This window comes from Bombus vancouverensis, chromosome 12 (assembly GCF_051014615.1).
Source record: "Bombus vancouverensis nearcticus chromosome 12, iyBomVanc1_principal, whole genome shotgun sequence".
NCBI classification, from domain to species: domain Eukaryota; kingdom Metazoa; phylum Arthropoda; class Insecta; order Hymenoptera; family Apidae; genus Bombus; species Bombus vancouverensis.
The window spans coordinates 10,846,155-10,873,958 of record NC_134922.1 but is presented as its reverse complement, the minus strand read 5'-3'; the positions used below and the strand labels follow the sequence as shown (position 1 = coordinate 10,873,958).

At 39.7% G+C, this 27,804-nt stretch overlaps 2 protein-coding genes across 10 annotated transcripts in view; one reads left to right on the top strand and one right to left on the bottom strand.

Moving 5' to 3' along the window:
- Positions 1–27,804, bottom strand: part of LOC117154994 (tubulin monoglutamylase TTLL4) — a 237,644-nt gene that overhangs the window by 165,567 nt on the left and 44,273 nt on the right. For 7 of the 9 annotated variants that reach the window (XM_033330516.2, XM_076623108.1, XM_033330509.2 and 4 more), the window contains one exon: positions 4,099–4,166. The exons of the other annotated variants lie outside the window; for them this stretch is intronic. The gene's annotated coding sequence lies outside the window, so the exon portion shown is untranslated. The remainder of the gene's footprint in view (positions 1–4,098; positions 4,167–27,804) is intronic. 9 annotated transcript variants of the gene reach the window in all.
- On the top strand, positions 16,085–17,181 carry LOC117154998 (uncharacterized). Its single transcript, XM_033330522.2, has one exon. It carries the CDS (start codon positions 16,326–16,328, stop codon positions 16,815–16,817), a length of 492 nt encoding a protein of 163 aa, XP_033186413.1. The 5' UTR covers positions 16,085–16,325; the 3' UTR covers positions 16,818–17,181.

Here is a 27,804-nt window from a genome sequence, read left to right as displayed (position 1 = left end):
TAATCCACCGCGAAAAATCGCCTTTTCTCAATCGGTTAGGGAAACGTGACTGAATTGTCATGCAGCTTCTTAAGAGACGATATACCTTAGATTCGTGAAGCGACGCGATTTTTTTTCCTTCCTTGTTCCTTTACTCGAGGAACGTAGAAACATACGTTAAACACAACTGGAGTATTTATAATTAAATAATTGAAATTCGCAGATATGAATTTCCATTTTACATAATTATTTGCCGTCTCCTATTATTTTACAAGTAACACGTAGTGGCATGGAACGTAGGAAAATTCGAAAAGGAGGAAACACTTTTACTTTTAGTAATAAAGTTAGAAAAATTTACCAAACGACCAGCTGGACAAATTGTAACGTACAAATTAAATAAAAAAAACAATTTTACTTGTCACCGTTGATGATCGATAAAATCAAAAATAGTACGTACATGGAATCTTATCTAACGTTCCATTTCCTATAGGCGAACTCGATAAGAGCTGAGACGCAGATAGCCGCGTGCAAGTTCTAACGTGTTTCTGTTCCGCGCTGCATAAATGCGTGTGAATGCGGAAGATTGTGTAAAGGAAAAAAGCCCCGTCGACCTGCTTTTCTTCGTGCAGGTTCGAACCTGCAATCGGCGTACAATTCACTTTTTAACTGCCCCTGCTGGCAGAGAAACGTGTTCGAACTTGCTCCGTTCCGGAATATAAAAACGAATATTTAAGTTCTCGGATGGTTCACCCACTAACCCACTTGCCAATTCGCATTAACCCTTTGCCAGGTGTGCAATTTAGGGTGAGTTACGCGACCAATACGATTCGAATGGTTTTTTTATGACCGGAAAAGAGAAGGAATCATCGTGCAATTACGATCGACCTATTACCACGCATATATTTTACGTTCTAATTAACGAGCTCCCTCTTAACGAGTTCCCTACGTGCAATCTTTCGTTCTTCGTACGTATTTAAGCGTTCCACTGGAAATTTTATCGACAAATTTGATATATCTCGTTAATTTTAAAGAGATTCAAATTAATTACGTGCGTCGTATTTTATCAGATTTCCATCGATTAATCTTTAAAAGACCAACGTTACGTCAAGAAATTTACCAGGCAACCAGGTAAACGGTCATCTGTCGTTCATAAAACAACTTTGTTCGATCTTATCTATTTAACAAATCCATTCGTTCTGGTGGAATTTTTATGGAAAACAACGTTACGTTAAGAACTTCTGTGGAAAATGTTCTCATGGAAAGCTTTTATCTTATACAAAAATTTAGATAACAAATAAAATATAATCACATAACATACACATATAGTAAATGTAAATAATAAAATGTACATATAATTATAAATAAAAATACCAAATTACTGGATGGTAGCTTTATTTAACGATATTAATAAAAGCTACGAAAATTATAACATAAATAATTTTCTCTATTCAGTAACGTATCCGATATTTCTTACGATAATCGAGAACTTTTTTAATATCGAAATACCTGTTCATAGAAAAACTTGTATCTTCATATTTTGCAAAATCTATTCGAATTAAAACTTTTGTTCCCCAGAATGTTTCTTTATCCGTTCTCATCGGAACTTATACAATTTTTTTTTTTATTATTATTATTTAATTTGTACTTTACAATTTGTCCACCTGGACATTCTTATAAGATCGTGAGAACATTTTCTAAAAAAGTTCCACGGCCCATGTCTTAAATAGAACCCGTTAAAAAGTTCCATAACTCTTTCGATTCTTCGTATTTATAGCTCCGCGATATCAGTTTTCCCCGGATCAGCTGGAAAGTTTTTCTATGTGATTTGTATAATGGTCTTCCGCACAGTATCTATTATCCTAGCAAAAAAGGAAGAGACACGCTTCAAAGGAAGCAGAGGTGGTCTTTTCAAGAAAAGAGAGATCTCTTGTACAAACTGGAGCAAGTTGGAACACGTCTGGCTATTTTGTCGCTTGGGGAAGGTAGTTTTCGCGCTGAATTGCGTAAAGTCCAGACATTCAAAGGAAACAACTTAAAGCGAGTGTATTCTTCCTGGTGCAGGTTCGAACCTGCAACGACGGACCCGTTTTTTCGATGCACGTGCGCCGGAACGCAGGAGCGTGATCCTACGACTTCTTCGAAGGCTCGTTCGTGTCCTCGCAAGTTTTTTCTTCCGTGCGAATTTTTCGAATCAAATTCATTAAAGCGTATCGTGATATCGACGGTCTAATCGAATACAGAGACGACTAGAGGCTGGCATTACTTTTAGAAATCGAACAGATACGAATCAAAGAACAGGTAAAAAAGTGAAAAGATTTTTGATCGGTGTCGATATAGTCACGTTACAAAATCAGAAGAGATGTTTTTCTAATTAGGTATAATATTAAAATTAGGCATAATTAAAAAAATCTTCGAAATAAAAAATCTACAAACTTCGAAGGTCAATACGACTATAAGCAATAATTCTTATGTCATAGTCACGAAGATGATGGTACAAAAGCGATAAAACTCGAGAGACGTCAAATAAATCACCTCTTTTATATTCTCGACGCGATAGAAAAAAATGATAAAAGCATATTTCACAACCAAACCCAATATTACGTTGCCCGTACCGTTAACGAGATTAACCTGCTCGAACCGATCTGCTAACCCAAATCTTTAACCCTTTTACCTGAACCGAGATCGAAAGGGTTAGCGGAAACCAGCCAGCGACACAAAGGGAAAGGGTTCACCTGTGAAAGGGTTACGACGCTACAAAAGAATCACCGTTCTAGGCACAAGAACAACGCGACAAGTGCATCGGATAGACAAGTCGAAAAGAGGAATAAATAAAGAAAGAAAGAATATTCCAATCAGGCTGATGAAATATTCCAATCGCAGCCGTATGACACGTTTAGTCAAACAGTCGCGTAATCGCACCTGGTCTTTTTCACAAAACGAAGGAGCAAAGGCTGCACATGTCGGCAGCAGCTGCGAAAAGCGTATTTTCTTCGCGCCAACGAACCACGTGGTTACGTGGCTTTATCGCGTCTTTCTGGATGACAGAAAAGAGGAAGAAATCCAAGAAGAAAGCGCAACCCTTGAACCAGACCGAAATCCACGACTCTTGGTAGTTTTTCTTTGCAGTTTTCCACCACTTGCCATACAGCCAACTACGATACGCAGGTAATCTCGTGACAGAGAAAGACGCTGCTACAAGCGTTCCTCTTGCTTCGACCAGTGAAACCGTTTGTCGGCGAGCTAAGAAATCTTCTTTCAACCAGTCGATTCGTCGTACCCCGATCGAAACACGATTTCCCCCTTCACGATTGCGCCCAATAGAGGGGCCCAAATGTACACCTAGCTATGCACGTGTGCCCTTTGTGTCAGCTTTGACCCTTTTTACCTGGAGTCTTGGTCCACGAAACGGTACGCGGGGGAGGAAGCTGGTTCGAAAGGGAAACACGAACAAAACGCCGCGCTTACCCCGTACGGTGGCCCATTCAATGGCGTGTAAGATATGCATCTACGAGGCTGAATAGCTCGGAAAATAACGAAATTCCATCGGAGATTTTCGTGATTTTGAATAATATTACATCCCCCTGTTTCTCTGTGCCGCTGCCAGAGTTTCAAAGGGATAGAAAGGGTCCGTTTGGAGAAGCACTATGGCCGGTTCTTGTTATTGTGCCACGGGAAATTCTCTGGACAGGTCCAGGGGACAAAGAATTCTACGTTGGACAGCCACAGTTCGGTGGAAGAGGAAGGATTTGGATATGAAAAGTGACACGAAGAAAAACTGCGGATGACTAGAGGAACCGTTCGATCTTTATCGATGAAGAACGTTTGTTCGCAGTTTTCCTATCGAGTTTCAGCGTGGTCGCCAATTTTTGTTTTATCTTTGTGTCGTTCTCCGACGACGAGTAGCATTGTACGATTATATCTACGATCGAGTCAGGCAGATCGAATAATTAGAAGTTTGAATGGTCGTGAGAAACACGAAGAATCGTTTCTTTCGTGCTATTACGATAATGTGATCAACTTCGTATCGTTCGCAAATTAAATCCGTTAAATTGTACGAAACTCGTCCGCCTCGTAGATTCTAAAAGGTGTAGACGTTTGAAAGAAGATTATGTCACTCACCCGATGATGCACGTACTCGAGGAAAGTCGAACGTTCTCACCGCCTGCCACTGTCCAATCTATAACAAACTTTGAAGAAACAATCTGTCATAAAACTAGGCCATTCGTAAAGTAAAAATTAATATCGTTAATAATATCGCTAAAGTAAAATAATAGTAATAAAAAAAAATTGTTAATAACAGTAATAACCGGAAGAACCAAGAGTTTCTTAAAAACATAAAACATAACATAAAATAACGTAACGTAAAATAAAAATCGTAAAAATCGAAACTCTGATTCGAGCGTCTGATCAAGACACGGTTTTGCGATCGGAAAGATCAACGGCGGACAGAATCGAGGCGTTGAAGTCTCCATCCGTCTAATCGCAGTCGGATTGCGCAAGGAACCGCCTTAATGGCCGAGACTTCTACCAAAAGAGCGGCACCCTTAAAAAAATATTTAATAAGCAGGAAAAAAGCGTAATATGGTCGAGCTACTATAAATTCACCCCGTTACAGCGGCCAAGTCAAGGGGAGAGAGATAAAATTCCAATTACGAAGATCTCTATCTGAGAAGGCCGTAGCCTACCTGCCGAAAACGATTACCAGCGTCGTAGAAGCGAGAAACAAAAAAGAAATACGGTAGTCCGTATTACGGGTTATTTTTCGCCCGGAGCAAAACGGGGGACCATTTTTTGCCTACCCTTTCGGTCTCCGGTTTTCTTTCATTGGTTTTTTCGTGCTCCCCTTCCTGATACAATATTACGACGAATTTTTTGATCGATACGACGTGTACCACTTGTGGTGCTGCGTTTCCCCTCTCTTCTTCTCCTTCTTCTTCTTCTTCTTCTTCTTCTTTTTCTCTTTTTCCATTCCAGTTTATCCATTTGCCGAGCTGTCGTATATTTGGTCACGAAAATACATCGAGTATTTTCTGAAAAATTGCACGTCGCGTTCAGGAATTTGCGGCACGATCGAAGTAACAAAGATTCGATAGCTGGAAACTAGACGGAGACGAAGAAGAATCGCAAGATTACGTTAGAGCGTGGACGTTTCTGAGGATTTAACATTTGGAAATTTGCATATGCGAGTTTCACCGGGAGGAGAGCTTGGACGACAAAATTTTTATCTCCGATTCTCAATTTATTCTCGCACGTAACCGATTATACGAAATCAGTTTTACACGAGTATAATTATTACGTGGACGAGTAAAATTATTATGTCAGGTTAATTGGATCGCTTTCTTATTCACTGGATCGAACGCGAGCGCAAGATATTTCTGAAATCGACCACGCAGAAACTATACGTCTCTGCTTGCTTCCAACGAATCAGTCATTTTGGCGCTGCAACTGCGAGTAAATATTATTCGCGTGGAATTCGATAACAGAGTTTGTTTCCCGATAAAATTCTGTGGATACAAATGTGGCGTTTCATACTTCGATTCTTTAGTGAATCATATCTAAGGTAAATTATGTACGGGAAGTGGAACGTGTGAAGAATTTAAGTCGTTTGGTCCGAACGCAGCGGAAGCTTCATCTTCTGAATAAATAACAATAAAACGTCTAGCAAGGAATTCCTGAAAGTTAACGTTTTATTTAATCTCCGAAAGCCAGAGCTTTCAAGCGTATGTTGTAAAAAGTTGAACGTTATTTGCTTCGAAAGAAAACCGACGGATATGGAAGGGAGAGATAAATATTTAGCTAAACTTAATTTACACAAACCATAAATTATAGCGTTCTGGGATATACGCGAAGAAATTAATATTCGCCGACTTGTAATTCAATTTTTGCGCCATAATAATCGCGATTGAAAAATGTACGAGTTTCTTTTTTAATATAATAGAATGGTATTACGTCTACTAATAATACGAGTAGTTACGCATTTTTACAAATAAGCGTATCATTAAGCGCTGCATTGTTGGTAGTATATGATAATCAAAAGTAGTTCGTTCGTAAGAGATCGTTACGACTTTCATGATTCGAGCCTTACTGCTCCAGCTCTGGAGAAAAAAAAGAAAGAGAAAAAACAAATTTGATTTTTACCACGAGGTAAAAGTACAGAAGTACAAAGTCATCGAAATTTAATGAACCCATTAAGATTCCACCTGACCTTACCCTCGAGATTATTACTTAGTCGATCATCGAAATGATTCGACTGGTAACGCACCTTTTGCCTAAGAGGGATGTTGCGCTTTGAAAATTCTAACACGAATATTAAAGACTCACGCGTTTAAATATAAATATTGGATATAAGACATTTTCATTGAAATGATTTCATTTCCTTCCTTTTACGTTTCAATTGCTCAATCTTCTTCGTCGAACTTTACTTAGTAAGAAAAAACGTAGATTTTTAATCATTTCGGTTGGAATGGAGCGGAGAAATTCGAGTAAGCGCGTACTTAACAATTTTCCAATCAAATTTATCACAATAGACAGATGTGACGAGTTCGAGGGATTACAACGACCTTGGTCAATTTGACCTGGCCTCGTCATTCATCGTTCCCCTTACTTCTCTCATCGTACTCTTGTTATCAGAACCTGCAATGCACCGTAATGATTATTGCGATAAATATAGCAACAAGTATAAATAATAATCGCTAGCGACCGTTCGCAATAAACGACACTGTCAAAAACCAGAAAAACAATGTATTCGTTTGGAAAACACATACGTATTCGAGCATTAACCAAACTAGAAGAAATCAAATTACAAAACCAAAGAACAAGAACTCGTTTTATCTGGAGAAACAACAAGTCATGCACATTCGTGCGCTAAATAAACCGGTGCAACCAAAAATACAAATTCAACGAAAAGGAAAATCAGATCTAATGGTAGACCGGTACAGGGACTACTATTTTAATCCGAAGCCGCGTGTCGAGCGGCCAAGGGGAGCCCAGTGTCCGTTCTTTACACCGTAAAACAAACACGTAAACAGGGAGCGTCATGTAAGCAGGTAACCAAATCCGTGGAGGGAAACCTGGTATCTCGATCATGAAATCAGTACGATTACACGGTGGAGCGCGAGAAGGACAACGGCCGGTCGAGTCGAGGGGCGGAACGAGAGAGAACGAGACGAAGGTGAGAAGGAGAGGCTGAGCCAAGGGCAGAGAAGGATGGCCTTCTGGATGCACCTGCCGGTGACGTCAGAAAGGGGACTTCTTGTTTGGAGCTGCACAGCCCCGGGGGTCACTACTACTGTTTCAGTCCAGCCACTTCTCCGAGCTTCTTCTTCGAGTCGTCTTCTTCGTCTTCGCTTCCCTCTCGTCTCTCCCTTTACACGACGAGGCCAGGCTACACGAAAGACCGCGAGAACACCACTCATCTGCCCTTTGCTTGGCCATTATTTATATGCTAATGAAAAACCCGTGAAAAGGCGCGATATCGGCCTACCTCCGCCCCAAGACGGATATCGAGATGAGGTTGAAACTCTGATTCGACCGGTTGCGCTCACCGGTGATGTAACTCACCGAGCTACCGTCATAACTAGGACTGCGGGTGTTTATGCAAATTCCCAGTTTTATGGGGTTACCGGACGTAAGGGATCGAAGAACGGTTCTGGATTTGTAATTACGTTTTCGATCGAGCGCAGCATGGGTGACAGGTTAGACGCTGGATGTTTATGCAAATTCGTATTTTTTCTGAATACAGCTAAACGAAATGGAATGGAAGCTTGTTACGCATGCGAAATATTAAATATTGTCGCGAGTATTTTACTTCGGATATTTTATACGAATTTCTGTACCTCTGAATTATATTCTTTGTGAGTTGTAATGGCAAAAGAGGAAAGTATTTCATATTCAACGCGATAAATGAAACTTCCAGTAGTACAGATACTGTGTAACGAATTACATCGATATTAACCCTTTGCACTCGGAATTTTACTTCAATTTCGTTACCAGCAGCTCCCAACGCCTCTAAGCGTTTCATTTGAAATTTACTTTAACCAAAAAATAAGACAATTTAAATAAATAAAGGAAGATAGAAATTCACTCAAATTGCCAGTTTTATTCACACTATTGTCGTATTTTGTAATTTTCAAGTGTATGATGTACCTCGAAACAATTTCCAGCATGCAATCCTGCTTTAGGATATTGATCTTTTCTAGGACATCTGTTGATTTGGATATGAAAGAATGTCGAGTGGGACTGGACAAAGGAGCTGCTGAGATAAAAACTGAGTTACACTCGCAAAGGATCAACGCAAAAAGATGTGGTTTCGCCAATTATCACACCATGTCAGATATATAAACCGCTGATGTTTATGCATTTCCACAACTCTACAAATACAACTTGTTTCGTCTGCTCACAAATTTGCTTAATTCTGCTCGTTCTAATGTTACGCTTCTGCCATACAAGTCGAAGATTCTTCTTCCTACGGAAAAAAGAAAACTAAATCTTAATGGTTGGTTATTTTTTTCGTACGAATCCTCTGCGATATCTGGTTGCGCGGATCGAGGCGTGAAGGATGATCTTTTTGAAGAAGGAAACGACAGCTCCAGACGAATATAGTTCCGTTCTAGGGTTTAGCCAGACCATGAGATATTAGATTATGCAAATGTCCATGGTAGATAGAACGCTACACCGATCAGATAAAACGTTTGGTCCGACCAACGTTTTTTGACATTGCTGGTGGCATTAGGCGAGAGAAGTGACACGATCTTGATTAAAACGCCATTCGTTGAATACCGATTGTATCTGTTCGCGGACGTTTTCGCGGACATTTGAAATAATAAGCTTGAAATCACTGGGTTCTGCATGCATCGACGCCGCGTATCGAGATAATGGCTTAAGGCGAAACGCAGGAATAGATTAGTTTGCGTTTCGTTCTCTCAGGTTGCGTTTCTTTGATTGCTCTGTCGCTTCGGGTGAAGGCGGTGGTTCTGCTTTAGTAGCGAACACAATTTTTGTAACGAGCTTGTCAGCGTAAGATCGTTGTAAATAATGCGCCAAGCCACGAAATAGTTGGATAATCTCAATAGAAATTTAGACGAACAAAAATCGTAGATGAGGAGATCCTTCGAGTTCTGTCTACCTGAAACTATCATTTCACGGCTGTTTTTTTAACGCAGCTTTAAACGTGACTTAAAAGGTAAAGATCATTGACCGAGGAACATAAAAGTTGCAACATATCCAGTGGAAAAGTTCTTCTTATCTTTCATTTTCTGAAACCTAACGAAAATGTCATACAAGTTTTATATATATGGTTCTTTATAATATCCATAAAGTACATCATAGTTAAAAATATCATTTTTATGTAGCAAGCTATGGACGAATAATGCGAACTTCCCAGAAACTATTAATAAAACCTGTCATCGTTGACCTTCCAACGTTCAATATTAAAGACAAACCTCTTAAATAATTCATCGCGCTTTAATAAATCATCGAATATTTAATTCAAAGATGAGAAAGAAAACTGCTGGCTGAGTCAACTCGCATTGCCATTAATCGTTAAAATTCAGTTTATCGGAAACCAGTTCGAGCATGCTTTTCCGTGGCACGTTTGCACGGATCTACAGTCAGCCAGGAAAGTCTATATTTCGTATATCTGACTTATCAAAGAAACTGACAATTCACTTGCTCGCACAATTACTTGTACTTACGTATCGATTCAATTATTATCAAACTGAAACGTTTAACTTAGAAAAGTCTTGGAGCAAAATTGCACCAGAAATTTGCATGCAAATTTCAATCAAACAATTTTTATTTCTAAAACTTAGAAGAAACGATAAAAACTCCAAATACCAAGAAGACAGCAACGTATTATTGACGCTTATGCCAGCTATTATGTTTGTGTAGACATAATAGGCGTATGTAATTTTTCTAACACAGTATTTTATATTCTTTTTATTTCTTTCTTTCTAATAAAATTCCAAGTGAATAAATTATAACGCAATTTACATCTCACCATTGAAAACACTCCACTGACCTCCCTAAAGAAATAAAATAGTCAAACCTGAAGATGGTATCCCGCTGGGGATAACCATCCACATGTTATTTAGCAATTAAATTAGAAAAATTTACCAAATGTGCAACTGGAAAAATTGTAAAGTACAAATTAAATTATAAACAAAAACCAAAAAAACTAAAGAAATAAAAAATCAAACCTGAGGATGGTATCTCTCTGGGGATAACCATCCACATGTTATTTAGCAATTAAATTAGAAAAATTTACCAAATGTGCAACTGGAAAAATTGTAAAGTACAAATTAAATAATAAAAAAAAGAAAGAAACTAAAGAAATAAAATAGTCAAACTTTGAAGATGGTATCCCGCTAGGGGTAGCTATGCACATGTTATTTAACAATTAAATTAGAAAAATTTACCAAATGTCCAGCTGGACAAATTGCAAAGTAGAAATTAAATAATAAAAGAAAAGACATCTCACCTGCGAAATTCTTAAAGCTACGCGTTCCTACCATAATATTTTATACTTAAGGGCTGCATTCAGACTCTTGGGGCTGAGTGTACGTACACATAGGTACGTGTATGAGCAATTAAATTGGCGATTCTAAATCAGAGTGAAAGGGGCGGCCTCGAATTGATTAGGATTCGACGACCGTATTAGGAACCGGTTATAAGGCCCATCCGAAGGAATAACGAGGACGAAGGCTGGATTTTTCAAGGACCGCGAAACACGACTCGGACAGACGGATGCTGGTTGACGTGCGGCATTTCAAATTCTTCCTAACGAAACATTCTGGCGAGTGTCGCGTATATCTGTGAAGGTATCATCGACCGGTTTTCTCATCTCGCGCGCAACAGACCGCGGGAAATTAGCCGTTTCCTCGATCTTTTTTCATTTAAACGCCAGGCAGAATTTGAAAATTCGAGAAAATGTGTTACGGCCATTAACAGACGTCGGTTCGATTGAAAAAGCTATAAAAGATCTTGGTGAGATAAGGCTTGGCGAAGCGAACAATTTTTCAGGATTAAGTGTGACATTCGATTATCGGTTTAACGTAACGTGGAACGTATATCCGACGCGCGATTAGAACGTTAGTTGGGAATTAGTAGAGCGTAATTCCACAGTTTGTTCGGTATTTATGCGTCCTATACAGTCTACTGGTAAAATATTTCCATATATTGGGATGGTCTTAAATTATCTGGTATTACGTTATCGAGGTAGTCTGATAAAAAATTCTGTTTGAAATTGGGAGGGAAGGAACCAGAGCGAGTTTCCTTCCTCCTGATCTTTCTATTTTAAATGTGTTTTTGTGATATCTGGGAAACGATGTATCATTTTAAAGGAAATACAGAAAATTGTAAATAATTATACTTTCTTTTTACAGAAAATAACAATTTTTTCCAATTCGTTGACGAATCAAAACGACCCAAGTAATTTTTCTAGTGTCGAAATGTTTTTGCAGGTACGAGATAAAAATTTGTAGACCCTGCACGTGACTGTTAGACATCGCTAATATTTTCTGTTGCTATTAAAAACACAACGAAATGCTTATTAAATTGGATTACGTATTCACGCGATGATAATTCGGATGACAGAAGACTATTAGTCTTATTGATTATATCTTGGTATCTTGGTATTAATATCTTGATATATTATATTTGATCAATCGTAAAACACTTTTATAGGAACATAACACACGTGAAATGTACCTTTACGTATCTTTATCGTTCAGGGAATTGTATACGACCAAATGCCGAAGATAACACTGAAAACTTCGCTTTATGCAAATCACGGATTGAAACGAAGAGCGAAACACCTTGAAATTATACAGAATACGATACACTTTGGCCACAGTTGTACTAATAAAATACAATCAACATATATCTAGAAAGTACGCTTCTTCTGAGTCGTTCAAAAAATTATGTACGACGCAATACTGAAATTGAATAACTGCGTTTCATGCAAATGAGAAGCTTAAACGAAGAATAAAACAGTTTGAAATTACACAAAATGAAAAATCATGTTCAGATAACAATTTCGTCTCGATTTATAAATATAAATCTCGGTCGTACGAACAATTTTATACGGCCAGATACTGGAGCTAATAATAATAATAATAAATAACATGCAAACAGACAATTTACACCAACAAGTCACCTTGAAATTATACAAATCGTGAAACACGGTCAGATGAAAATTGTACCGCGATATACGAATCTTAGTCGTTCGAAAAATCATGTACGACCAAATAATGAAAACAAATGACTTGGTTTCGTGCGGTCGACGATGACCACACGAACTACGAAGCACCTTGAAATTACACAGAATGAAAGAGGACTTATTCAGGACTATGATTGTAATTGTTTTCTCATCGAGCCTCGAAGCAAAATCTCCTCTCGTGTACGAACTTACCGAGAGATGTCTGGTCGCGCAAACAAGAGAAAAAACAAAACAAAAAACTGACTGCGAAGAACATAGCTCGAGAAGAGCAAAAGCACGGCTGTCTTCATGAAAGTAAAATCATTTCCTGCCGCCAGGTACGTGCTCCCTCTCTCTCTCTCTCTCTCTCTCTCTCTCTCTGCAGGTTTGACGAGCACGCTCGCTTCACCTGCCTCGGAATGTAGCTGCAGAGCGCAAAGTGAAAACAAATACCCCTGATGTACCTGTCCTCGACGAGGGCAGCAGACGGTACCCCACGAAGCGGTGCATCGTGGTGGGCCCTACGGGATTTGCCACGTCCTTCGGGAACCCTCGTTCCAACCTGGACAGGTTCCTTAGGGAGAACGTTGTGCTCGTGCGGTTCTTCGCTTGTCAGATTTTCCAAATATCCAAAGACGATATTTTTACTATTTTCCATTAGACGCTAGCTATTATTGGCAACTAAGTGATCGCGGATTTTGTCGTTAAGTGTTGTTGACAAAATCCGCAATCATTTAGTTGCCAACCTAATAGTAGAGTTACAGCTAGGGGGTGGTTTATTCGTAGAAATAATTTAGTCAGCGATGATAATATTTCTGAATATTCATTTGTTGGAAATATTATATTGTTATATTTATATTTAGAAGCGCGAGGGAGAATGTTAGTAAGCGTTTAGTAAGCGCGTTAAATGCAATGCAATTTCACCCTCTGTGAATGCTGTTTTGGCAGGTTCACTGTTACAGTTGGCATCGGCGATTCCTGTCATTTTTTACAGTGATTAGAACGAGATAAATTTTCGGCAATGTAAACAACTCGGGTAGTATTGTTAGAAGAAACTACGTAAATACAAAATAATATTTTGCAGAGATGAATATTTATATCATGGCGAAATATATAAAATTCTATGTGTTAATATCATTGCACTGTAATATCCCAAGTTTCCAGATTCCGAAAATATCGAACGACGTTATTGCTGTTTCGATAAACACTAGCCATTAGAAATGTCATTTCAAGCAATACAATAAAACAAAAAAAAAAAAGCTAATAATTCTACAACAAAAATCACTTTGGAAATAAATAAATTTCACAACGGAGGAAAGAGAAGGAAATAATTTCATGCTTCGCGAACAAAGAGACGAAGAAAGAATTATTTAAAAAATAATTTCCCAACAGAAAGAAACGAAACGTTTAGCTTCCTAAAAAAATCGTTCGCGTCAACAGGTTGACGAAACAGGTAGTTCGTGACGTTCGTAAAGGTGAACAGGTAGTTTGAAAAAAGCTGCTTGTCGAAAAACTTGTTAATTCGACAGATCCATAGGGGAGGCAGTGAACTAGGTAAGAAAAAGAGAAGCAAAAAGAATCCGAGGTTGGAGGAAAAAAACCTACTTTTTATTCCAGTCTCATAACACACGCCTGGTGTATACGAGGGTGTACGATTCGCTGCAGGGATGCGGACAAGGGGAACGCGGCTCTCATCTGGTCGAGGAAAAAAAGCAAATCTCAAGGCGTAGTTAACGACTCTGAGGGGTGCCATGCTATCTCACTACGTCTAGACGCTCGATGCTCGACCCTAAATCTCTCGAGCACGCTGGGGTAATGGAGGAAGCCGACGAACATTATTGCCGCGCGTTAATTACTATAACTTACAGCCCCCTGCGCCAACTTGTTGATTTAAACGTCGCCGAGTAAACGCGATCCAACTCCCTTCCTATCGAATGTTTCATCTAATTGGACGAATTAATCGTTGCGCGGACGGGCATAAATATTCTACGCGAAAATAGAACGCGAGAGAGTTTGATTATCTTTAAAAGATGCAGGCAGCAACGTTCAAACTTCTATATTTTATATTCTTTTAATTCGGTTCCTATGGCAAATCGATAATAGCGAGGAAGAGACGCAGCGGTGTATTTCGAGAAGAATTTCGAACATTTTAATGAAATGTCAATTTTTAGCGACAGGTTATACATCTTCATTGGATTCGTATTATGCTTAAATTGCAAGATATATGATAAAGTCGATGATAGTTTGGGAAGATTCGAAACGATGCTGCGAATACGTTGTTGGAGAGAATGTTAAAGAACGTATTGATTAAACGTGTCTTTCTGTACGAAAGTTATTTGTTATAATGAGAATTCAGTCGACAACGAACATGTTAAAAGAATTTTAAAGAGCAACAGCGTTCCTTCTGATTAATAATTGAATGCCTTCCGGAGAAGGAATTGGAGATTTCTACCGGAAATTCGGCGCTGTAATGCGCCATGTGAATTTTATTTATTCGTCAAGAGGCACGAGATATCTCCACCGATACGATAACGGCTTGAAAATAAGCGGAAAGTTGAAAGCGACGAAGTAAGAAGGAGATAATAATTCGACAGAGGAATGCATATGTGATGTACTCGATTTCGTCTTTTAAGACCAGTGTATCCAGAGCGGCGAAGAAAGTTAATGCTGGAATCTTTCAAGAAGCTTTAATCGTGATACGACTGTTAACGAGAGAAACGAGCTCTTCCTACCTTGAGAAAAAATGAGATTAAAAAGGCGTATCGTCTCTACAGGTAATCCCAGCGTGACGTAACATCATTAAGATAGGTGTAACAAAACCTTATGGTACCATTAACGAAATTAATAGCAACATCAAGAATCTTGAGTGCAAAAATCTTCCAACGAGATCGACACATACTCTCCAAACCAAAGAATTTCTTCTTAAAAAAAAAAAAAAAATACCAAAAAGGTATGTACATTTCGAGTCAATTGAAATTCCAGCAAAAGGTTCCACTTAAGCCCCGGTCCACGGGTAAACAATCATCGAAATCGTTTCCATCAGTTAGGTCCCTTTCTGCTAGAAACTCCAGAGAGAACCGCGCGGTTGAATTCGCATAGAGCTCGCGTAACAAGTGAGAAAATTAGTTTTTATAATTATGAAGAACGTAGCGTTTGTAACTGAGCTGTGTGTATTCCAATTTGCGAAATTAGTCGACGTAGTCTCTACGCGACTGATACGAGCTGCTCGTTTGACGAAGAGGTTAATTTCACGGGATAAAAAGTAGAGAAAACTGAGGAAAATTTTGATAAAATTTCGAAAAGCGGAGTTGACTTTGGCCTGTGAACAATTCATATACGATAATAATAAGACGATATAGAAAGGCGAGGAACCGCGAGCTACGAAAAGTTACTTACCCTTGTGTCATCCCGCTAGACAGCTTCTCATCTCTCGATACTTACTCTGGTTTCGAACGTTGAAGAGACCTGTCGCGAACAGGTTCGAACTGGTCCTCCCCCGAAAACGGGCGAAATATCCACCCTTTTGATCGTGTATGAGTAAAAGGGCCGAAAAGGACCCCGGCGGCTTCTGCTCTTCTCGGCATGGAAACCGGAGGAGCAGAGCGAAAAGGAAAGGAAGGATCCACCTAGGACGAAGGTCTAGCGGGGGTGATCGCGGGGGTAGGTGAAGAGGCTATGCACAGGTCGGGGTGGTAGGTTGGATTAGTGTCGGAGGGTGTCAGAGGAGGGAGAAGAAACGGCAGATGGTCGGCGTGGACCCTGACGTGGGAAGCTCCGAATTCTCCAAGTTCCCACAGCCAGAGTGCACCTGCCCTCCCCACTCTGTCACCCCGTGCTGCTCGACGGGGCCTATATAAGGTCCGGGGTTGCTCGTCTAAGGCATCATTCGCTCACTAGCGTTTCGTTCCAAAGCAACTGAGAAAAGCACGTATACAGCCAACAGCATACGTATATCTGTCTTCGATTTTCTCTCGAAGTAGCTTCGTAAAGAACACGCTTTTTCGAGAATTCCAAGTTCGAGTCGAAGTACAGTTTGCGCGCCGATCCGCACGGTTCATTCCGAGTCTCGAGAGTGCACGCACGGACGTACGGACGCGCTCCTCTTTAAAACCGGTTCAGTGTTGAGAATCAGCAAAGGACGAGAAGCAAGATGGCCGCCGCCACAATGAACCACGTGTTCGACTACGAGAACGAGCTCAACGATAATCTCTACAACCTGAAGATGTCGGGCAAGAGCACGGCCACCAACGGCAAACGGGTCAGAAGCGTGTTGAAGCCCATTTTGAGATTGTTGAAGAAGAAGACGAACAGAGGGAAATACGCCAAAGACCAGAAGGCCGTGCCACAAGTGGAGATCTTCACCGAGGAGGTGGACAATCAGAATAATGCCAACGAAGCACTGGAGAGGCGACTGTTGGCGGAACTTCAAGACGCTGAGGAAGGAGCTGCCATCACTGTCTGCTTGGACGGACAGATGACAGTCGTACCGGTTGTACCTGGTCAGTGCTACGTGCCCGTTCATTTCGCGCACACCCACGCTGGCGACTTTTATTGGACGACCCTGAGCATGGCCGACAGTGACCTGTGCTACAAGGAACGCGCCTTCTCTCAACATCAAACACCTGAGATGCAGGTCGCGTGAAAAGTCACATCATCGGCGTACGATCAAGTTCAACTACCTCGTGCTAGAATGCACATCACCCTCGGAAATCGATCTTCGAAGTCGATGTTGAGGATTCATGGAGACCTTGGAAAACCACCTGCGAGGATGCTCCGTCGTAACGTCCAAGTGACACGAAGATTCGACGAGAAACAACGAAAACTTGCTGGGGATCAAAACGGACGAAGATGACGTCTACAAGATGGAGCTGGGGAGAATATTTGACCTTGAGGGGCTGCCTCTCGTGCTGCCAGACTGCCTTTAGATAAGATAACATCGAAACTGTGATAAATAGATTTAGTTTTTTAACTGATCTCTAAGAATGAAATTGTGAAGTTTCATGACACTTTTTGGCTCGATGATCAGTCGGAGAGTAAAATATTCTATTTTTTTTTCCTTTTTGTACTTCTTTTTTATTCATTGAATAATGCGATAGAAAGTTTATCGCAATTGTGATATTCGTACCTATTAGATTAGTTATTGTATACGTTGTGATATTGGCTTTAATAGTCGTTCAGACGAAACTTCCTACCGTCTTCCAGTTTATTAAGAGTATAAATAAATTTACTTCTAAGATAAAATCATCCGATTCGTTATTCATTCCCTTCCTTTAATTATTAAGTTCTTAGCGATAAGTCTTGACCTTAGAATTTGATATATCTAAAGAATATTCAAATTTTTCTGACCGAATCAAGTTTCTCGACTCTTTTCTGATTAAATGAAATTTAAATGGCGCGATGCTATTAAAAATACGAAAGACTCCTTCGACCAATCCCGTAAAAAGATACTTCGAGAAACGTTTCCCCTTTTAGACGAAATTCATTCGTTTCAACGATTCACCTGTGATCTTTGAAATTGGTCAGCCCTTCATAACCGGCTGTATTTTCGAACAAAGGTTTGGAGACTGGAAAGGGTCCATTCATACCTGAAACTGGTTTAAGAAAGCCTCGGGGGTCTTTTCAGCCCTTCGTCCTGCCCAGAAAAGATTCGACAATCCTTTAAGAATTTCGGATTCATCATTGGGAGGAAAAAATTCGACAGGAAATGGTATAGGATTCTGTAGAGTTTTTGGACAAAACTTTTCCTTGCCGAAGTTGATGGAAGTTTTAGGGTTTAGTTTCTCACGAAATAAATAGACGATTTCCTAGAAACCTCCACCGCAATCAGAAAAACTTGTCATCAGAGATTACACGTATTTAGTTAGAGCAACGAAATCGAGGGTTCTAAGAGATTCGTACGATCAGATTTCCTTTTTAAGCTAATTAAAGAATCCTTTTATCTTGCACGCTCCCGTTCAATTATCCTTTTTCACACAATTAATCAATGTACGCACCTGTGGATCCGCTGAATGAAGTAGAACAGGTTTCTTACGTAATCAAGAAATTCGACATTTTCACGACTCTCGTCTTGCTGAATAAAAATTTCTCTAAATATCAAATCCATCAAATATCAAATATTTCTGCTTTCTATTTTATTGATATTAATAACGCTTATTTAACAAAATAACGTACGCAACATCTCCAGAACTGAATGGTTTCTCTTAGACTAGGAGAAAACTTATTTTTCGAACGATTTTGGGAAGGATACGTAATACGCTAAAATCGAAGACTATATTTTTATAACACTGCACACCAGCTAACGAATTATTATCTTACACTGCGAACAAATTATTTTAAAAGGCACGACAAAAATTGTTCACGTATGGATCAACTTTACCAAATGTCCAGCTGGACAAATTGTAAAGTAAAAGTTAAATAATTAAAAAAAATACGGACTAACGTCAGATTATTTTTATGCAACTTAATTAAAAAAAAAAAAAAATATCGAATCTGCTGAGACATAGAATATACAAAATAGATTTTATACGAGCTGTCAAACGAAAACTCGTTTGTTGAAAATACGCACACGTGTTGACCATATGTGACAAGCACATGCCCACCAAGGTGCATAGGGTGCATGAATTCACATCATTTTCCGTGACGAGTTGGGGGTAACCGACCCCCGAAAACTAACAAAAGATTGCGGCATGCTCGATGCTCGTGCATCAGACGGCAATACAATAATAGCAGGGGTGCATAATTCGCCGATAGGGTTAATCCAATTTTATGTTTATTTAACGGTCAGCAGACCGCGAGTGACCGAACGAGGGATCGACAGCGCAAATGTTACGTTAAAGAGTAGAATAGCGCAACTTATCGGTGAATCTCAATTAACACATAGTAATATCGTATCTGGAAAAAAATAAAAAGAACTTTTTAGTTGCTTACTTTTTATTTTCAAGTGCTCGTTGGATATAATACAATCAAAGAAACACATGGACGATAGTGGTTTTAAAGACGCACTAATTAATCGCGTAAATGGAAGTAAGTAAATATAAAAATTGCCATCTTGTGTTATCTTATAAACGTAATGTCAGATGGAACTCAGCAATGGAAATTTGGATACTTCGAAATTACGAAGAAAATAAACGACACACGTTGGGAAATTAAAAAAATGGTTAGGTAGATCCCTAGATTGAACCCTGAAGAGTAGGCAACCCTTCGTGTCACTCTGCGTTAGGACCAGCCCTAACTTTACACTGCCGAAACCATAAGTTGTAGACTTTTTATTTTCGCAATTTACTAAAAACGCGCAGGTGTTTGTGGCAAAATTCGTATCGACTCTTATTAAGATAGAAACATTGCTTTATATGGTTATACGTTTTCATCGTATCACTTTAATTATAACAATCCTAAAATAAAGAAAGACACCTGAATTATATCGATTTAATTTACTTTATATCACATGCATGCTACATCGAGGAGAAATGCATTTCGAATTTAATACGGCAGAAACCGGTGAGAGTCGAAAATGAAAGATAAACGGTCTTAAAGGCAATTATGTCACTGGCATCAAGCAAAACTGGACACACCACATTTCCGTTATACTGTAAATACCAAGCATACAGTATGTTTCATCAACGATAAAATGCCATCAACGCGAACAATTTTTCAATCGCTTGTCTATAATGCCAATGATTTATACGTACGATATTATTATACACCGCTGATCAGCCAATTTCTCCTTCGTTGCGTTTCTTACCAAGCTTTCTTTTTACCCAAATCGATTTCGAAACCACGAATCCGCAAATTTCTGCTCTAATCCAATTTTCAGGCGACAAGTAGATGCATATGCGTGATATTATTTCTCCGAATGTTCCCTTTTATATACCGCAAGCTAACCGATTTCTCAATCCACCGCGTTATTTCACCACGTTTTTCATCTTTATTTTTTCTTTTATCCTATCAATTTCAAAGCCACAAGTCGGCAAATTTCTGGCCCAATCGCCTTAAATATTTCTCATAAAATTTTTTCCTCGTTCGAGTGGGTCCAACCAGTAATGAAAGAACCTGTACACACTTAAAGAGGATAAACAGGACAGACACGCGAAATGTATCAATTATACAGACTCCTTTTCGTCGATCGGCTTAATCGACGGCGTTTCCATCGGCGAAATTAATTCATTACGCTCGTATCGCCGATCCGTAGCTACCCGAGGCGGTCCTCTTCTTTCGTCTTGTTCTTCTTTCTTCTTCTTCGGGTACCGGACCTTCGATCGAAGGCAGTGCAATCGATCGGAAAGTATCGACAGTGTCGCAACAAAACCTTTTTCTCCCGAGTAATTGCCATGATTACGGAGTACAGGGCGCGAAATTAGTTGTTCGCCGCAGATCGGAACGTCGGGATATTAAAAGAAAAGAAAAAAAGAACAAATGGGGAAAAAATGCTCTCTCGCGTAAGTCGGTCGCGCGTGAAATTTCGAATATTCTTGAAAATTGATTGTTTTGCCATTCTTTTTTTTTGGCGGCATTTTTGTGCTGCATAAGGCAGCTGTCACGCGCGCATGTCGATATATAGAACATGTTTGTCGCGACGGAAAATTATATATTCGATTGAAAATTATCAATGCAAGGCGAAACGACCCTTAACGATCCGCTACTGACCCGGTTATTGATTCTCTGAAAAAACCTTCGGCACGAATTTCTTCCTGTTTCGATTATAATTAGGTAGGCGCGTACAGTTTCTTTCAAAAGTATTCCAACACTTGTAGAAACATTTTATGAACGTATTACGCGTATTAAACGGAACGTTTCGTTAAAATAATTTATATTTCATTAGCACCGCAATGAGTCACCATTATATTGGTACAATTTGAAACAAATATCTTACTTGTCGTTGTTTTTCGAGTAGAAATCTGACTTGAGAGTTTGCGAAAATGAACTCCTCTGAGAGTGGAGAAGAGAATTTTCTGTCCGATTTATCGAACACTTTTCCAACTGACTTTACGTTTGAGAATTGTTGGAGAGAACGTGTAATTCTTGACTTATAATTAATCCTCATTGAACTGTCTTAAAGTCTCAGATTCTTTTGCAAATTCTTAGATGCAAATTTTTCCTTTCCCTTTTCCCTTGAATGTAAAATCCCACGAGCCGATCGATTAACCTTCTCCTTGGTAATTGCACCAATTATCACAACTTGTACGAAATACTAAGACCATAAAGTGACCTATATCATCGTAACGTATGAATTTCACTCTACAATGATCTTTTCCCGTGAATGGATAAATAAATTTCAAAAATTTAATAAATTTCGCACGCGTGTATTTGATCGAACGAATATTCGCACTTGCATTAACACTTTCTCCACGACCTGCGCTAACCGTGACCGCCACTTTGCACGTTATTTCCCATCGAGCAACGCTATTAATAAATAATGTTGTTACCTCAAAAATGGATGTTTTGCCCGGCACGGAAACGAGGAGGTACGAATTATAAAAATTGAACTTTCCTTTCTCTCCCGCATGCAAATCGTTCTCCTTGTCGTATAGAGTACGAGGCTAAAATTGTCGGTCCTTTAATGAAACAGTACGGAAACTGTTACAGAGTGAAACCGTGTGGATTGCATGGCTCAAGAGATGGAATACCGTGATCGGATAATATCTGCTGTAATTCGGATCAATCGTTCGAAGGTGTTTCCCCCCTGCCGCTGCCGAACATGCATCAAATGGTCAGACATAAAAGAAATCGAAATTAAAAGGTAGTTACGAAATAACGAAATTGGATTATTACGAATCGATTATACTCTGTGTCTCTGTACCATGTCATACGCTGTCGCAGTAATTCGTGTCTTTTTTCAACGTGTCTACACCTGTCTCATAAATTCCCGAAATCGATGTCCATCGTCACATCGATGTATATTTATTAGAATCGTTATTAATCGATATTTATCATCGATGGTTGTACGTGTGCGTATGATTTTTAAATAATAACGTAACTAGACGTAATGGTTAATCATCGATTATTATGAGTTTGGTCTACTAGATCGAACGATTTTTATACGTATTTTATATGAATTAGTATTAAACATAATTTCGTATAGGCAATAAGGCTGATATCTTTCCCTGGTATCTCTGGAATACCGGCATCTCAGCTTCTGACGAAGAATACAGGTAGCGATGAAAGAGCAAAGGGATGAAAGATAAATTAACACCTTGGCGTCTTAGCGATTAATTTATATTTCGTTATTAGAGATCGATCGTGTTTCTCAATTTCCTTTAGAAAAAGTAAAAAATATTGAAAATTGTCGGTGAACCTAAATCGATAATCGAAGGTTGCGCTAACGTACCCAACACACGCAACCCCATTGAATCAGCAGATTGCCTAGTGCAACATATCGTGCATTCCACTAGGACGATGAAAACAATTCTTTTTCGCATAATTTCATCGATATCGTACTTCGAGGATATCTAAGGATCCCTGTGAGGAAGAGGGATAAAACAGTTTTCGTGAGTCGCAACATTCTTCTTGTTAAATAATGCAATTTTATCAAACACGTACAACAATCCCACTGTAGTAAAATGTTTCAAAATCAACTTTCACAGACATCGTAAACTCGACGATTTCTTAGATACGTCATTCTTCCAGCAAACCATAGTTACAATAACATCGACCAACATCGTCAAATCGTCGGATAGTTCGTTGCTAACACGCTATCTTATGTAAATGTTCTAATGCATACATAATTAAAAAGTATACGATAAAACAGTTTCTCTACAGCGCGACGATCTTCTTATTAAAACGGTGACGATAGTTGATATTCAGAATGGAATTCCACGGCTATACGTTAAAATCGTCAATTCCTGGAACAAACCACTGATGCGTGAAACCGACAAACGACAGCAGCGATCATCGTCAAACGTCGAATCGTCGAATCAACCCGGTCCCGTCCCATAAACCTCGCAACAGCGCGTCTCCGACAACTACGAAGGAAACAAATTAACGCGACACGTAACAAGAAACGGATTCTTTCGATCCTTTCTCGGGATACTTTCTCAGCGAGCGTTTCTCCGGGCGATTTACGAGCGAAGGAAAAGCACGTGTCGCGGATATCGGCGTGGTTTCGATCGGCTGGTTCTTAGCTCCGTGCCGCGTGGAACGGTAATCGGGCTGTGTGTGTCCCTGTCCGCGTCCGCTTTCGCGCCAGTCGACGCTCGTCGCGGCGCTCGTGCCAGAACGGTCGCGGGTACCCGCTCATTCCCACGGCCCCGAGAGAGCGCCGTATAAATACCAGCGTACACGTGCTCGCACGGTGTAAGCGCCTGTGTACGCCACGCGTGTCACGTGTGCCCGTTTGTATAGCCTCTCTTCTCTCTCGCCGTGTCAGGTATAACACACCTTCTGAGCTGAGACGGCGCGCGTGCGTTTCTACCGGTTGCCCCCGTAACTGGTTTCCTGATGACGTTCATCTATCGAGACGCTATTACGATCGTCGAAAGGCCACCACTACCAACGACACACTGTTTATTTCATGAAGCGAAAGCACCGATAGACGGTCGATACGAGCGATCGGAAAGAGAACTATTTTATGGCTGAGGATTTTCCTGCATTTTTATATCTTTATGCATATAACCAGCGAATTCGTAGGTTACATAGAAATTCGTTCTCTAAGTATTGGCAAAAGTATTATACAGGGTGGTTGGTAACTGACGGTACAAGCGAAAAGGGGGTGATTCTAGGCGAAAAAAGAAGTCGAAAATATGGAATACAAATTTTTCGTTTGTAGGCTTTGTTTTCGAGAAAATCGAATTCGAAAAAAAAATCGAAAAAAAAAATTAAAACAAATGTTTATTCTATATTTTCGACTTCTTTTCGACCCCCTTTCCGCTTGTACCACCAGTTACCAAACACCCTGTATATGTATACATTGTAGTATCGTAAATTATTATGATTAGTTTATTAATGATAAATGGATTAAACACGGATGTTAATTAAACAGAAAACAATGGTTATTAAACATGAACTAATTGCAACAAACGTGTAATAATAAGAACAACTAGATAATTAATCAACAATCCTTAATTAACAACGCTAACAACACTATCTCGACAACGCAATCCGCACTCTCCGACTTCTCAACTCATACTGCTATTAATTCGTTTATTGTCCCCTAGCAACCCCTTGTCTTTTGTCTTAGCCTCGCTACGCATATGCTCAGCAACCGCTTGTTTACAATCCGCTCGACACCCCCCAGGCCCCTCGTTCACGAAACTACAATACGTGTATATGTAGCTTGGATGTCAGATGTTTTTGTTTATTATACGCGAACATTTCTCGGAAATGGATAAATATGGATTGTCTATTTGGGGAATTAATTCCAAGAACGTGACGAAGCGTTTTATTTATGGAGCTTGGGATTTTTCGGAATATTTATCGTTTGTGATTTGATTGGTTATTAAGTTACCTTAAGCCTTTCACCGGTTTCGTGGAAAATTTTCACACGCCAGAATGTATAAAAATCATGTAACATACGTATAAAAATATGTCGCATAGATATCCGATTATTGATTATTACAAATAGCGGAATACGATTTGCATGATCGAGCGAATGCAAATTTGTGTGTTGGTGTAATTACAATGGCTGAAAAGCAAAAACAAAATGATTTAAGAGCTAGTCGGCTAGACTTTGTGTCGTAATCGTGCGTATTAATTTTATTCCAATGTGAAAAAAACATTTTGCTTTTCTCTGCAGAGATATGCCGACATGTTAACGTTATTGCTTTATCGCTGTAGGTGTTAGAAAATAAATTTATCGTTATAGGCGCTAGAATATAGGCTAGAAAATGAAACAGCCTTAGAACAAAGTCTCAACTGAGACCGTGACCAACTTCCTTCCAAAGGAAATTCCGGCAAGAAGTCCATGACGAAGTGAACGTAGCAGAGATCATCATCGACATCGACTACTTACTTACAAAATCGTCACTTTCGAAACACACCGTTTACCTTCACCTTTTACTTTTCAGATTGACATCCACCCTGGCTACGCAACGCAAAATGAACAAAGACGTCAGAAAGCAGTGTCCGGTTCAGGTGCTGGTCTCACTCTGCTTATGACTCACAATTCTTATCGCGAACACGTCGCAGCAACGTATTTACCTCGTCTTCAGTTCCACTATATTTCATTCGTGAAATTAAGTTCAATATGTTCTCACGAATTTAATCGGAAACTAATTTCATTTCGTGACATTTGATCAAGTAACGGAATCGAGTTCGATGTACATGTGTATTGTATATCGTATATTACGTATAATGTATATTTATAAAAAATAATTTATGAATCGAACTTCAGAGTTCATATATTATTCATAGAATCGTTCGACTTCGTATCTGTCTGCGACTGCCAGCACTAAATCGTCCAATGAATCGTACGTCAGAATTAGTGGCGACATAAAATGTAAATACTACATTGAGATTAATCGTATGCAGTAACCGTTACATTCTAATCATCTCGCGAAACACTTGGCATTACCAATAGCCACGCTCTTTGTTCAAGAAAATGACACTTTTGCATATTCTATGCGTTTCAACGTCTCTAAATTTTCCGTAAACGCATAAAAATCGGATTATGCCAATGAGACGGGATGGAAATCCAAACTGTTCTGAGAAACGAATTATCTGCGATTAACGCTTCAAAGCACAGTTGCTTTCTATCCAACTACAGGCTCATTAGTATTCGAAAGGTATCAGTTAGGTTCTAATCGGCTCGTAAAATACTTGTTCCCATCGCTAGCCATATTCATCCTTTAGGAAAGTGGCAAGAAATCACAGCTACCGAGGATCGGAAGCGGCAAACTGGCAAAAGACATAGAGAGAAGCCGGTACGGTCCGGCACGGCTAGAAACGAGCTAGGCACGTGACGCGAGCACCGATTAGTCTCACAGCGCGCCAGGCAATGTGGAATAAAAGTGATACCAGCCACGAGCGGCCAACCTTTTTGCGCCTGTTCCAGCCTAGATTTATATGGCAGCTTTCTTGTCGCGCGGCCAAGACTCCATGGAATTCTAGTCGACTACCACAACGCGCTCCTACCGTTTTTCGTACGAACCCGCTAGTTTCGCGCGATTAACTGCGCACCGTTGCGATACGTTCGTTGATTGGAATCGAGTCGATAGGCACGGCCTCGTAATTGGCCCGCTCGGATCGCAGACAGTCGTTTGCGGCCACCGATCGATACGTACGCCGCGACGCTGTTGATTAACGCGCTTTTGCACCTTGCGAGAAGAATTCCAACTGCTGATCAAACCTTTGATCTTGCTCATATTATTGGCTTGGCAACTAAGTGGTTGCGGACTTTGTCAATGCTACCTAATGACAAAATCCGCTACCACTTAGTTGCCAACCCAATATTAGGGAAAGTCGAGGAGCAAAGTTGTTACGTTTGTGATACGATAAAATTCTATATAATAAATCCATGTAATAGGAGTCCATCGAAAAATTAAGCTGATTAATAAAAGCTTGATTCAAGTAAGATTGATTTGTTGGATCGATTTACGATTACATCTAAACCGATTCTCTCAGTACAGTAGAACTGCACCGAGTCTGTTAACTCAAGTCTATCGAGTCTGTTTGAATCGAGTCGATTCATACGGTAAAACTCTATCAGAATTTCAATTTCGTTTCGTGATTTATTAATATTCAACAACATCCAACGTGTGGATAAAATCTGGAAAAAACGAAGGAGAGGACTGTACACGAAATCGGAAGGGAAATACGAGAGAGACGGTTCATCTGATCGATCATACACGTGAATTTATTTCTCGCTCGTGCACACATTATTAATTCAGGGTATTTCGTGGGGATTTAACAGCGGAGAAAAACTCGGCATCGCGACGGGAGGCTCTGAAAGGGACGGCTATTATATTTCCTCACGAGATAAGATCCAGGATCTTTCTTTCGGGATTCGTGAACCGTAGTAATTTACGCCACGTTCCGCGTTAAATATTCCAGCAGAGAAACGTCCACTTAAAAGAAGTAAGAAACGTTTTCAGTCACGAAGCACCACTTTGCCTGCCATAATTCTATTCAGTAAAACACCAACGTGTTGCCTTTTCATTTCATGAATGAAGAAGCGAACAATCGAGCGTACACGTGTGCGCGTGGAGCCCTGAATCGATCGTTCGTTTCATGATTGACAAATCGATGGAAATAAATGCGAAAATAAATCAATGAAATATTTAAAAACGTCCGCAGAGAGAATCAATGTAATATCATTTTATACCGACCTTGAAATCTTCAAAGTGGAAGATCGGTCGAATCTACTTCTTCGCTGGGTCAGACACGAACGTTATTAGCGTACGATATAATTTTATTCCTCGGTGAAATTTCATTTTCTCTGCGCTGAGAATTAATAAGATATATCGAAGAAAACGTATTCTCAGAATTAATAATAAGGAAAGGAAGATTAATAAAGATTTTTTGGTAATCAGAACGAATATACCAACGTTTGGTCATCGTTTTACCGCGTTCGTCCATCTTTACGGATTCAAGCTACGATATTTTATATTATACGAAACGTAGAGGACGAAGAATATCACGGTAATTACTGGTTTTTCGACCCATGTGCCTTAACAGTTTTGTACTCGTTACTCCTTCGA

What these genes read in the sequence shown, in the direction of transcription:
- LOC117154998 (XM_033330522.2), top strand. Translation starts at nt 16,326, where the DNA reads ATGGCCGCCGCCACAATGAACCACGTGTTCGACTACGAGAACGAGCTC.